Source organism: Heloderma suspectum, chromosome 11, assembly GCF_057233095.1.
Source record: "Heloderma suspectum isolate Gila_16-S chromosome 11, 16-S_ref, whole genome shotgun sequence".
NCBI lineage: Eukaryota > Metazoa > Chordata > Lepidosauria > Squamata > Helodermatidae > Heloderma > Heloderma suspectum.
Window position 1 is genome coordinate 29,058,324 of NC_139468.1, and position 13,136 is coordinate 29,071,459.

General features: G+C 45.9%; 1 protein-coding gene across 2 annotated transcripts in view; it reads left to right on the top strand.

Moving 5' to 3' along the window:
• The window catches only part of NTRK3 (neurotrophic receptor tyrosine kinase 3), a 749,187-nt gene that overhangs the window by 268,796 nt on the left and 467,255 nt on the right, over nt 1-13,136 (top strand). For both annotated transcript variants that reach the window (XM_084817344.1, XM_084817345.1), the window contains exons 6-7: nt 6,872-7,014; nt 8,389-8,530. In XM_084817344.1, the coding sequence (XP_084673470.1) occupies nt 6,872-7,014; nt 8,389-8,530 (285 nt within the window). The remainder of the gene's footprint in view (nt 1-6,871; nt 7,015-8,388; nt 8,531-13,136) is intronic.

Sequence of the window (13,136 nt, forward strand, 5' to 3'; positions counted from 1 at the left end):
AATCTATCAGCGATTGAACAGGAGATTGGCACAAATCTCATCAATTTTTTTTGCAAGTCTCATCAAATTTGTGCAAATTTTCTGCATAGACTAAAGTGGGGCTGGTTCGGTCTTCCATATTAGAGATAGATGGATTTGTCAGTTTCAATTTCTCTCATTTTCTCAGTCTTAGGTTTGGTTCATCTTGAACTTTGAGAATGTCTCCAGTCTAAAATTTAGTTCATCTCAAACTTTAAGAATTTTTGCATGACAAGTTTGCATTAAAATCCATAAGGATTACTGTGCATGATTCTTCTAATACAAGCATATTTTCCTGATATACACCTTTTTTTGCAAGTGATTTTCCTAACATCATGCCTTTTAACATGACTTTTCCTGATATACACGTTTGCACACTTTCCCTTAATATATGCATATTTCTCTGCATTTTGGGGTGGGATACCTCCATTGCAAAATTCAGAGAGGTGTGAATGTAGAAGGATAGTGAGGTTTGATTCGCATAGTGCTTCCAAAGTGCAATTTACATTACAATGCAAACTGGATGGATTTCTCCCCTTAATAGAAATATCCAGGGGAAAAAAATGTTGAATTTGGTATGTTACTTGACTTGATTGGGCAGAGAATGGTTGAGTTGCCCGTTTAGACTGCCTAGTCCATTCCTCCTATCTGTCACAGGGTAAAGTGTCTCACTGATGGTCACTTGTCCAAGGACCTCCAAAATCCTGAAGCTGAAGTTGTTTACATGATTGAGTAGGGAATCAGCCCTGTGAATGAATACATAGGGATTGTCTGTCTGTCTGTCTGTCTGTCTGTCTGTCTCCCACCCCCTGCCCACCAGGCCATGTGAACTCCTAGGAATTAATTGTACAGGTTAATACATTCCCCCTCCATTAAAATCAGACATGTACTTTTCTCTCCCCACACTCAATGCATTTTTATTAAATGCTGGAAGAGGGCCAGGACAGCTATGTGTAGGTGAGCTTTTGGAAGACAACTGGAAATTCCTCAACAAATTGGAGGAGTAATCTTCAGTGATTAGAAAACCCTTAGTGAGCAAAGGAGTGGGCTGGGAAGATCTCTTCCGCTATTAGCCAGGGTGGATTTATGTACATTAATTTCCTGGGCTTATGGGGTGAAAAATTTCCCTGACCTGCCTGCCCCCACAGTATTCCCCATCACAACTGGAGAGAGAGAACTCCCCGCTGAGAACTTTCCCTCCCAAAATGGAACTCTTCCTGCTTGGCTAGTGCTCCAATGTGAAAGTGATTCAGAGAATTCCTTAACTGAGTGTGATATTTCTGATCCAAGAGGCTGGTGTGCCTTGCCTACTTAATCATCCCCTCTATTTCTGATGTTCAGGTTTTGAGTGTTGTTGCTTATATAGCCCAAAACATCAGACATACCCATGCGGAAAAGGGAGATATCAGCAGGCTTGGGAAACCCCCAGTTGTGCAGATGTATGGAAAACCTTGGGGGGGGGTAAGGGGGGACCCAAAACAGCTGAATGAGGACTGAGCATGCTCAGTGGCCACAGAATTTTGACATACAGTGTGTGGGGGAAGGCACAGCAGGCAGGTGAAATGAAAGTAGATGGAATTCTGAGCATAGTGCACTCCACTATCCACCATCTTGTTGCAGGTCCCACATGTATTTAGATTTATTAAAGGTACATCCCCATGACATCTTTAGACAGAAAAAAAAAAAGTCCTACAATGCCCTGCATGCTGAACAAGCGATGCTGGCTGGGGCATGCTGGGCATTATAGGACTTTTTCTATCTAAACATGCATAAGATTGTGCTCTTCTTTATTAGATTTCCAAATTACTCCTTCATCTGCAAAAGATCTCAGGATGGTGTACGTGCTTTAATTTTTTTAAAAAAAAAAAAATCAAAGGCATTATAACAACAGCAATTAAATTACCACCAGGCATAAAAACGATTTAACAGCAAGCCAACAAGCAATCAATCTACAATCCATTTGAACTGAACTTAACATTTAAAATGCCTGAACTAACAGGATCATGTTGATTTGGCACCAAAAAAAGAATACAGAGTTGTCACCGGTTGCATCTCTCTCAAGAGGGCATTCCAGCATCGGGGTGCCACCACAAATAATGCCCTCTCTTTTGTAAATGCACAATGCACTTCTCTCAACGACAGCACTCAGTAGAGCCACCTCTAAAGATCTTCATGAAGGAGCAGGGTGATATGGGAAGAGGTGCTCCTTCAGATCTTTGGGCCCCAAGTTGTTTAGGCTCTACATGTGATCACAAGTAGGGATGCATGAGAATTTCACTTTTTCTCACAAAACTTGAGCGCATGCCCTGTTCGAAGCCCCAAACACAATTGCACAAATGAGCACGCGTCCGTCAAAAAATGTTTGCAAATTGCTGGACATGTGCTAATTTACTACAGTTTGATTTTGCACAAATTTCCTAATTTGCTCAAGCTTACCCTGAAGACTGAAAGTCCCACTTTAGTCTATGGAGGAAAGTGGCATGAATTTGGAAATTTGTGCAATTTTGCGCAAATCTTATTTATTTATTTATTTATTATTGCATTTATATCCCACCTTTTTTCCTCTTGCAAGGAACCCAAGGTGGCTTACATTATCCTCCTTCTCTCCATTTTAGCCTCACAACAACAACCCTGTGAGGAAGGTTGGGCTGAGAATGTGTGACTGGCCCAAAGTCACCCAGTGAGCTTCCATGGCCGAGTGGGGACTAGAACCCGGATCTCCCAGCTCCCAGTCCAACACTCTTGCCACTACACCACACTGGCTCTCAAATTTCACATTTGTTTGCTGCTTGATTTGCACAATTTCCCCATTTGCACAGAATGAGTAGCAATCACAAATCTGAATGGGAATCAGGCACAATGAAGAGGAGTGGCGGGACAATGTTTGGAGAATCCTGGTAATATCAAACATTGATTGTCCATCCATTCCTAATCACAAGTACCTTGAATTCGGCTTAGTAGTGAATTGGGTAGTAGTAATTCCTTCAGAATTGGTGTAACATGCCTTCATCAAAATCAGTAGTGTTGAACCTCAGGCACACTGGTCAAATCCAGTCCTCCTGGGGACCCAATCAAGCATGCCAGAGTTCCCATATGGCCATGACCCTTGTCCTTGGCTCCCCCCCGCCGCCATGAATCATTTCCTGGTTTTTCCAGAGTTTGTGCATTTTCCCCCCATTATAAATATTTATTTATTTATTTATTTATTACATTTATATCCCATCTTTCTTCCACCGTGGAACTCACAGTGGCTACTTGTGGTTCCCACGTGGTCTCCCCTCCAAGCACAGACCAGACCCAGACTTGCTTAGCTTCAGCAAGTTGGCTGCCTCATGTGCCTTCAGACTATGCCAGACTACAAAAGGTTTCAATACTTCTGATACAATTTAGTGCCTGGCAGTAAGATCTTTAAGCTAATATAAAGTGGTGTTTTTGTTATTTAAGCCCCACCTTTCTTTGGCTTTGACATTGCCCACCAGTACTGCATCTCATTGTATGTTGTAATTTAACCCCAGCATTTAAGTGATCAGAAGTTCAGATTTTATTTATTTATTTATTTATTTATTTATTTAAAACATTTCTATCCCACCCTGTATCATTAAGATCTCAGGGTGGCATACACATAAAATCAATTTAAACAGTATAAAGCAACAAATAATTTAAACACCTAAAAACATATTAATCTATTAAACAGGCTAATGCCAGTTAAAATCTAAAACAATGAAACGGTTAAAACAATGTGCTAGGGAATGCATGTAGTCCTCAAAGGCTTTGGTGAAAAGCCGTCTTTTTACTTGGTGCTGAAATGAGACCAATGTCTGCGCCAATCGGGCCTTCAGGAGAAGGGCATTCCACAACCAGGGTGCCACAGCAGAGAAGGCCCTCTCCCACATCCCACCATAGTGTATGTCTCATACTGGTGAGATGCAGAGGAGGGCCCCTCCAACAGATCTCAGTTCGCAGGCAAGCATACAGGGCAGGGGTGATGGAAAAGTGTTTTTCAAGCATGGTGTTGTTCCAGAGAAACATGAAGCATGAAACTTGTGTGCTTCCTATTAATTCCCCCAAATCCAAAGTCATACAGCTGTGTGCAAATGGCTTCTCAAAATTCCCCACCCTATTCATGGGCAGAAAAAAGGCGGCGGGGGGATTTCACCATTTTCTTCCAGGGGAAGGGGAAAAAAATACCAACTGTTTCTTGGAGTGAGGCTCACCATTAGCAGTGGTTGGAGCACAGCTTCTCTCTTTTTTCCCTAAGGGTTTTTTCTTGTTTTCGCTGCCTCCATTTTGGTGGTGTTTTTGTACTTACCTTCTCACTGCAAAGTGGCTGAGGCTACTGTGTGTGTCCTTTCTTTCTATTACACATCTCTCCTTTACTCTGCAGCCACTCTGGATGCCCATGCTTCCTGATCTGAAAAACAAACAAACAAACAAACAAACAAAAACAACCTGTGGAGGAGGAATTATCTCATAATGTCTTCTCTTGGGCTTTAATTTAGGGATGTATGAAAGTCACTTACCTTTCTGCGGATTATGTTCGGGGGGGGGCGTTCTGTCCCTCCCCCCAGAATCCTCCATGGGGGGAGAGGCGATCCGCTCCTCCCCCCCAGAATCCTGCCCGACCGGCTGTGCTCCTTGGCAGCTCCATGGAGCAGCTGGCCAGGCCCAGGCCAGGGCCATCCGCGGCTGGATTTCCGGCCATGGAGGGCTCTGGGTAAAAAACAAAACAAAACAAAAACGCGTACACAAATGCCGGCGGCTGCAGCCGCCGCCATTTGCGTTCCTTATTTTTCACCGTCTTAGTCCACGTAAATATTTACGTAGACTATTACGGTGAAAATAAAGGGGAATTAGGGATGGCGGAGAATTTCTCCCCGAATCTTCAGGGGGCTGAGTGCCAACGCATTTGGCCCCCCGAAATCGGCGGTGAAATTCTCCGTCCCCCCGCCCCCCCGGGATGGGAATTACCTTTGGTGAATGTCCCTCCCGGCGGCGGGTCCCAGCGGCGTTTCGGCAGCGTTTCGTCGCGGGCTGGGGCGGCGGCCAGTCTCCTGACCGGCTGCCGCCGCTGCCGCCATTGCAAAAAAAAACACTAAAGTAAAAAAAAACACAACACACCCATGCATAGGCTACATAATGATTTACGTAGCCTATCACAGCTAGATTTCCAAAGTCAGCCGTGATAGGCTATGTAAATTGTCACGTAGCCTATCACGGGTGACTTTGAAAAAAAAAAAAAAAAAGCACGTACACAAATGGCGGCGGCCCATGGGCGCCGCCATTTGCGTTCCTTATTTTGGCACGTCTAGTCTACGTAAAGATTTATGTAGACTACGGTGAAAATAAGGGCACGCTATTTGCGTTGCCCTTATTTTCGCCGTAGTCAATGTAAATCTTTACGTAGACTAGATGTGCCAAAATAAGGAACGCAAATGGCAGTGCCCATGGGCCGCCGCCATTTGTGTACATGCTTTTTTTTTTTTTTTCAAAGTCACCCGTGATAGGCTACGTGACGATTTACGTAGCCTATCACGGCTGACTTTGGAAATCTAGCCGTGATAGGCTACGTAAATCGTCACGTAGCCTATCACGGGGTCTTTCTTTTTTTTACTTTTTGTTTCGCGGCCGGGGAGCCGGGCACTTCTCCCCAGCCTGAATTTCGGCCACGCGAGGTGGGAAGCCTCCCCCCTGGCCTGAATTTCGGCCGGGCGAGGTGGGAAGCCTCCCCCCCTTCGCCTGAACTTCGGGGGGGGGAAAGTGAAGCGCCTCCTCCCCACCGCGAAGGCAAGCTGAGAAAAGGTAAGTGACTTTCGTACATCCCTAAGGGGAATGCAAGTAGCGTAGTGGGCGCTATTGCATCCCTTTTTGATTGTCCGTTTTAGCCTATGTAAATATTTACGTAGGCTAAAACGGCAAATCAAAAAGGGATGCAAATAGCGCCCACTACGCTATTTGCGTTCCCCTTTATTTTCGCCATAATAGTCTACGTAAATATTTACGTAGACTAAGACGGCGAAAAATAAGGAACGCAAATGGCGGCGGCCATAGCCGCCGCCATTTGTGTATGCATTTTTTTTTTACCCAGACGTGATAGGCTACGTAAGTCTTTATGTAGCCTATCACGTCTCTGTAAAAAACAACAACCCCCCAAAAAAGACTGCAAATAGCGGCGGTGGCAGCCAGTCGGAAGTCCAGCCGCTACAGCCGCCACTGCCAGAGCCGCCGCTGGAGCCGCCGCCACCTGGAACATCTGCCCCAGGTAAGTCTCATCCTGGGGGGGATCCGTGGGGGGGCAGAGGGGCAGGCCGTTCTGCTACAGATTTCAGGGGGCTGAATGCCCTGGCATTCAGCCTCACCGAGATCCGTGGCGGAATTCTCTGACATCCCTACTTTAATTGAATGTGGGAAGCTAGGGAGGCTGCTGGCAGTCATAGACATGGTTGTATAATGAAATACAGGACACTCACACACACTCCTTGGCTACTTCATAAGTAAGGTAAGCACAAGAACCCTAAACCTCATCCATGAGAATTTCTCTGAATTTTTCTTCACCTTAGAACATTTCTTCCCCCCCACCAAGTTCTTTTGTATGAAATAGAAAGAGAATGGTTGGGAAAAAAATGTGGAGGACATTTTTAGCACAACACTACTTCCTAGGCTACAATCCTGTACACATTTACTTGGGATCAAGTCCCATTGGACTCCATAGGACTTCCTTCCCAGTAGTCCTGAATGGGCTTGCAGTTTAAGTAAGATTAGGACAAGCAAGTTTGAGCCTTAGTGGTTCTGTTTGTTTGCCTCGGTTGAACATTCTCTTGACACGGACATGTTTGTGTTGGTCGGGTTTCTTTAGATCTGCCTGAAATCAGCGTCAGCCATGTGAATCTGACTGTGTGTGAGGGTGAAAATGCTGTTATCACCTGCAATGGCTCTGGCTCCCCTCTGCCTGATGTTGATTGGATGGTGATCAATCTACGTTCTATCAACACTCATCAGGTAGGAGGCTAAACCCAGATTCTCTTTTCTGCTTGAGTTATCTGAACACAATTTAAAAGACCTCCTCTGCATACATGGGGGATTAGAGAAAAGGATTACCTTTGAACTTCAGGCAGCCTTCAGTCTTCTTCAAGTTTGTTAAAGATGTGCATCGTGGTTGTACAATGGGCAGGATGTAGGGTTCTCTTGTTCTAGGACAAGGGCGGGGACTTTTTCTTGGTTTTAGGGCCAGATTTCTCCCCCTCCCTGTCAGGGTTGTTTCTGAGCGCAGGAAGGGGGATAGCAGTTCAGATTCTGAAGGAGAACTGCCAGACATGTGGGAGGTGTTTTCCCAGGATAGTCCAGACATGACTGGGCCAGCTTCTCAGGTTACAAATGCCCAGCTGGCTGAGGATGAGGGTTCCTCTTCACACACTCCTGTGAGAGACAGTGAACAGAAGGGGGTGTGGAGAGTCTGCTCTAATAGATGCCAGGTGCAGACACAGAGCAAAGAGAGAGAAGGCAGGGGCAGAACTTAGAGGGTCTACCTGATTGGCCTTGCATGAGAAGCTGCGCTCAGAAGCCTCACGAGAGAGAGGTTGCTCCCCCCCTTAAGTTAGGTTAGTGAGACCGCCTTCCACTTCAAATGGTGGGCAACTCTCTTAACTTCCTTTTGAATTCCCCTGAAAACATTCCTTTGTACACTGAGAGTCACTGAGAATTTGCATCTGTGTGACCCTGTGAAGTAATGGAATAAAAGCTGTAGACTGACGCCTCTCGTCTGTGTTTGTCTATGGCGCTGAAATAAAGTGGGGCCTAAAGGAATCCTGACACTCCCCCTGTTGCCCCAGGCCCTCAGACAAGACCAATCTGGCAGATCAGATGAAGTCAGGGTAGGCCCCACACCAAAGCCCTTCCCCTGACATCATCCACTTATGACCCACCCACTTCTCCTTTCTCCATGTAGAGAGAGTCATGGGCCTCTGTGCCTCTCTCTACATGGAGAAAGGGCCTTGGCTGGTGCTTGGACCAGCTGATCCTTTAAGCACCATCCAAGTCAGGCACCTCTTTCACACACTGAACACAATCACAATTGGGGTGGGAAGTGGCACATAAGGGAAGAAACTTCAGCCACCGGGTGAACCCCTTTCTTTGTGCAGAAAGAGGTATGGCACTCTGTGCATCTCTCCCCACAGAAAAAGGTAAAATGGATGGAAATGATGTCAAGGAAGGGGTCCTAGGAGAGGGGCAGGCTGGGATCCTCTGCAGGCCAAATTTGGCCCATGGGCTGGAAGTTCTGCATTGCTGTTCTGGGAGCATCAAGTGGGTGTAGGTTCAACAGCACTTTACAAAAAAAAAATCATATTTATCCCTCTCTTTGGTGATGGTTTTCAGACAAACGCCAACTGGACCAACGTTCATTCCATCAATCTAACCCTCGTGAACGTCACCAATGAGGACAATGGGTTCCTGCTGACGTGTATTGCCGAAAACGTGGTGGGGATGTCTAATGCCAGTGTGCTTCTCACTGTTTATTGTAAGTTGATGGGGAAGGGGGAGATTGTGGTCTCAGGGGTGTAAGGGAGGGCAGGCAGGCAGGGGCATGGGATATTTTTGTACTTTCTTCTTTTCTTTTTCCTGCAGAAGATCTCAGCAATAAAAGGTAGGGAAAATCAACAATGGAAACAAACAAAGAACAATGGTCATGGGCTTCCCCAGGAAGACCTGGTCAAGGATGGGTGACCCAGGGATGATCAAGTTTGTCGAGATTCCCCAACCTCTACTGCAAAGCTTGGCTCACTTCACTCCCATTTTCAAGTGTGACCTGTTTTTTTGTTTGTTTGTTTGTTTGAATGGGGAAAGTGCACATTTCTTTGTGCATTTTTCAGAAGTGTGCACAGTTTCCCCCCCTTGACTAAAGTGTGGAAATGCATATTTTTTTTGGGGGGGGAAGCACATTTTAAAGTGCACCTTTTCCCAAAGAAAAGAGCATTTTTTGAATACAATCACAAGTTTGGTGATGTGCAAGCTTTTGTTTTTTTAAGTGCTCCCGTTCCTATTCGTGTTCGGGGATTTGAATGGGGCAGGTGATGTTTTGCAAATTGAAACAAAATTCTCATACATCCCAAGACCTGAGAATTGTTCTTCGAGGGTGGAAATTTCTCCACAGTTCCTTGGGGTGAAAGAGGAGATGGTAGTACTAATACAAATGGCTGCTGTTTCCACCAACACATAGCTTAGGCTCAACTCGGGATGTATGAATCCCCCACTGTCCAGTCCGAGAAGGGTTCTGTTACTGTAGTGGGGCAATTCAGGCTGCTTGGGCCCCTTGGAATCCTCTGGAGCCCAGCCACATCTGCTGGAGTTGGTGGAGTGGCTCTCCAGATCCCTATAAGACATGATGCTCTAATGGCAGCTGCCATTAGCCTATCATGGGAAAATACAGCCGTAAATGGCATATTGTACACCATTTGCAGCCATAAAGCACTGATTTTGACCTAAACTACAGCCGTTTATGGCTGTATTTCAGTCAAAGTCATAGAATCATAGAATAGTAGGGTTGGAAGGGGCCTACAAGACCATTGAGTCCAACCCCCTGCTCAATGCTGGAACCCAAGTCAAAGCATCCCGGACAAGTGGCTGTCCAGCTTCATCTTGAATGCTTCCAGTGTGGGAGAGCCCACCACCTCCCTAGGGAATTGGTTCCATTGTCATATTGATCTAACGATCAGGAAGTCAGTGCTTTACAGCCACAAACTGAGTGCAACACACCATTTACGGCTGATTCTTTCCCCGCGATAGGCTAATGGCAGCCACCATTAGTGTATTGCATCTTCTGGGGAGCTAGAGAGATGCTCCGCTGGAAATCCTGCAGAGCCGGAGGTAAGTGTGGCCTCTCTGCTGTGGACTCTGGAGGTCAGATTCTTGGGAATCTGGCCTCATTTGAGTCCACAGCAGAATTCTCCAGCATCCCTAGACTCAACATCCTTCCATGTGTCCTGTTACGTTCTCTGAGATCCATAAAGGCCATTTCTCTTTATCTGTGTATTACAATCAGCGAGCAGTATTGAAAAGAGCAGGTAGGGGGTTTCCCACCAGATTCCTGGACATCCCTAATGGAAATCCACTCATCTGAATCCTTTGTGCCATCTCACTTTCTCCTGTATACATTCTTCTGGGTCCAGCCATTACCTGGAGCCTGAACATCAGCATCTGCATACACTTTTACCCTTCCCCATGAATTGGACTTTTGCAAAATTTGTGCAGGTTGTACAATTCAGCTTTGCCTGACACAACATTTGGGCACAACATTTACATTGCTTTAGTGCAGGGCTGCAGAAACTGTTTCAGCCTGCGGGCCAGATTGTATTCCAGAGAAGTTGTGAATGAATGGGTAGGTGAAGCATTCCAGCGATGGGTGGGGCTCAAGACAAAGGGGGCAGGGCCCAAAATGCAAAAAAAGAACCCAATATATTTTAGCTTCTACTGAAAGTAACTATGCCGTAGGAGAGGCATTTCAATGTTTTAGAATGGGGAAAATCTGCACAAAAGTCAGGAAACCACCAAATGATTGGTGACTGGGGGAAAGGGGCAGTGCCAGAGGAAGGGGGTGTGGTATTCTGGGGAACCCCAGAGAGCCAAATTGAGACCACCAGAAGGCTGGATTTGTCCCTCGGGTCTGAAGTTCTGCACCGCTGTCGTAACGCAAAGTACAGTACCCCTACCAGTATGATGAGCAGTATAACACCTACCAGTGTTAGTGCTGCAACACTTACTGGCAGGGAAGTTATGTCTCTACTCAGGTCCCCCCCCCCATTCATTTCAGTGGCTCTACTCTAAGTAGGTCTTTAGTTGGATTCTACCCTTTAGGTGCACAGACAACCTTTTTTTGTGTGTGTTAATTTCTCCCTTGGCATGCATGCTGGCTCTTCTACTGTGGATCTCAGTCCGGGAACTTGCTGTTCAGAAGACTTACGTGTTGTCTTATGTACATTCCTACACATGTAAACATTTTCCCATGAGTCCAATCCTTGGGAATCCTTGCTAATAGGTACATGCTTACTTCCTTACCCCCTAGGCTTTCAAAGGGCAGAGGAATTCCCTTCCTCTCCAGCTTGTCCCTATATGCATGTACAGTCCAATTTTATATACACAGAGCAGTGGCTGAGTAGAATCCCATAGGTATGTAGTGAGATAGTCTCGAATGAAATATTGAAAAGCAGGGAGATGATCCTTTGCCTCTGCGATGCTCCTAGTCCTACCCAGTGGCATAAAGCTATGTCATATTGTCCACTGGGATCCACATCCCAAACTCCATTGAGGCATATGGATGCAGACTCCAATTTAAATTGGCTTGAAGTTCAGAGGCTTTGACAGTTTCCTGCTGCCCTGTGCATGAGCCATTTAGAACACTTTGTTTGCAAACCCAGAATCTCACTTGCCCTATCTAAAATCCTGTTACTGCCTGTGCCTGCCCCAGTGTGTTCCATGCTAATGGAAGGTATTGTGCATATGTGACATATAGTCACGAGCTTTTAGATGTTATGGCTTCTGCATGAGTCACCAGAACAGAGAAAAGCTTTTTGATGGTGCTCCCATGAGCGTGGTTAACATTTGAACTGGTCCTTTGCCCATAAGGACAAGAAACAAATGAGTGTTCTGGTATCTCATGCCTCAAACACAATATCGTCCCATTAAGCTTTGTATACATTTAATCTAGAAGACCTACTGCTCTTGTTCCCATTTTTGTACTCACTAAAGTGGGCTTAGGCCAAGTTGTGCATGTTCTGTGCTAAAATATTAACATTCTGCACCAAGAAACGTTGAATATTGCAACTTGAATAAATTATGCACAAACATGATTTAAAAAAAATGTATTTTGCGAAACATATTCTGAATTTGCTAGTCCTAGGGAGGTGTGATATGCTTGATGGAGCATTGAATCCCCCCCCCCCCAGCAGTGGAGATATAGCTCAGCTATTTGGAGATATTGCTCCAGGCAATGGAACCAATGACCTAGGGAGGTGGTGGGCTCTCCCCACACCAGAGGCATTCAAGATGAAGCTGGACAGCCACCTGTCGGAGATGCTTTGACATGGCTTCCTGTGTTGAGCAGGGGGTTGAACTCGATGGTCTTTTAGGCCCCTTCCAACCCTACTGTTCTATGATTCTATGATCTCTCTGGCATCTGAGATGGTTCAGCTTTCAAGCACTTCTTCTCAGCCATAAGGGCTAGAAACTTACTACTAAAAAAAGAAAGGAAGAAAAGAAAGATGACATATTGGTTAACATTAATTTCATGGGAATATTACATTGTTTATTTCTGTGGATTCCAACAGCATATGTATATAGCCTACATTAAGAATTCTACTCCATCCTAGGGATGTACAAAATACTTACCTCCAGGTCTAGGTGCAGGGTCCGCGGGGGGGGGGGAGGTGATCCCTCCCTCCCCCCAGAATCCTACCCGGCTGGCTCCACTCTGCCACAATTCCGCAGAGCCACCGGCTGGCTCCGGAGCACCAGCAATAAAGCTGCCATTGCTGTATCGCTGGCTGGGCTGATTGACTACAGATGCAAATGGCATTCAATACGCCATTTGCGGCCATAAAGGTCTTAGTTTAAGCTAAATGCAGCTGTAAATGGCTTCATTTAGCTTGAACTAAGACCTTTATGGCTGCAAATGGTGTAGTGGATGCCATTTGTGTCCATAGTCAATCAGCCCAGCCAGTGATATGGCAATGGCAGCCGTATCGCTGGTGATTCAGAGCTGGCCAGCGGGGAAGATCTGGCCATTGAGGATTCATCCGGGAGGCAGAGCTAAGTCTTCCAATCCTCCATGGACTCCGGAGGCTGAATTCTTTTAAATCCAGCCTCACTGGGGTCCGTGGAGGATTTCTCCGCCATCCCTACTCCATCCACAAGAATCAAGAATGCACTGGAAGTCTGGAGAAGAGTGGAGGAATGTTCCCTACCCTTTTGCTATCATAACTGTGAATACCAAAGGACATTTTAAAGCAGCCTTCCCCAACATAGATCTCTCTGAATACTTTGGACTGCAATTCCCATCAGCCCTAGTCAGGATTGCCAATGGTCATGGCCTTGTAGTACAAAATATCTGGAAGGGCCTAGGTTAGGGAAGG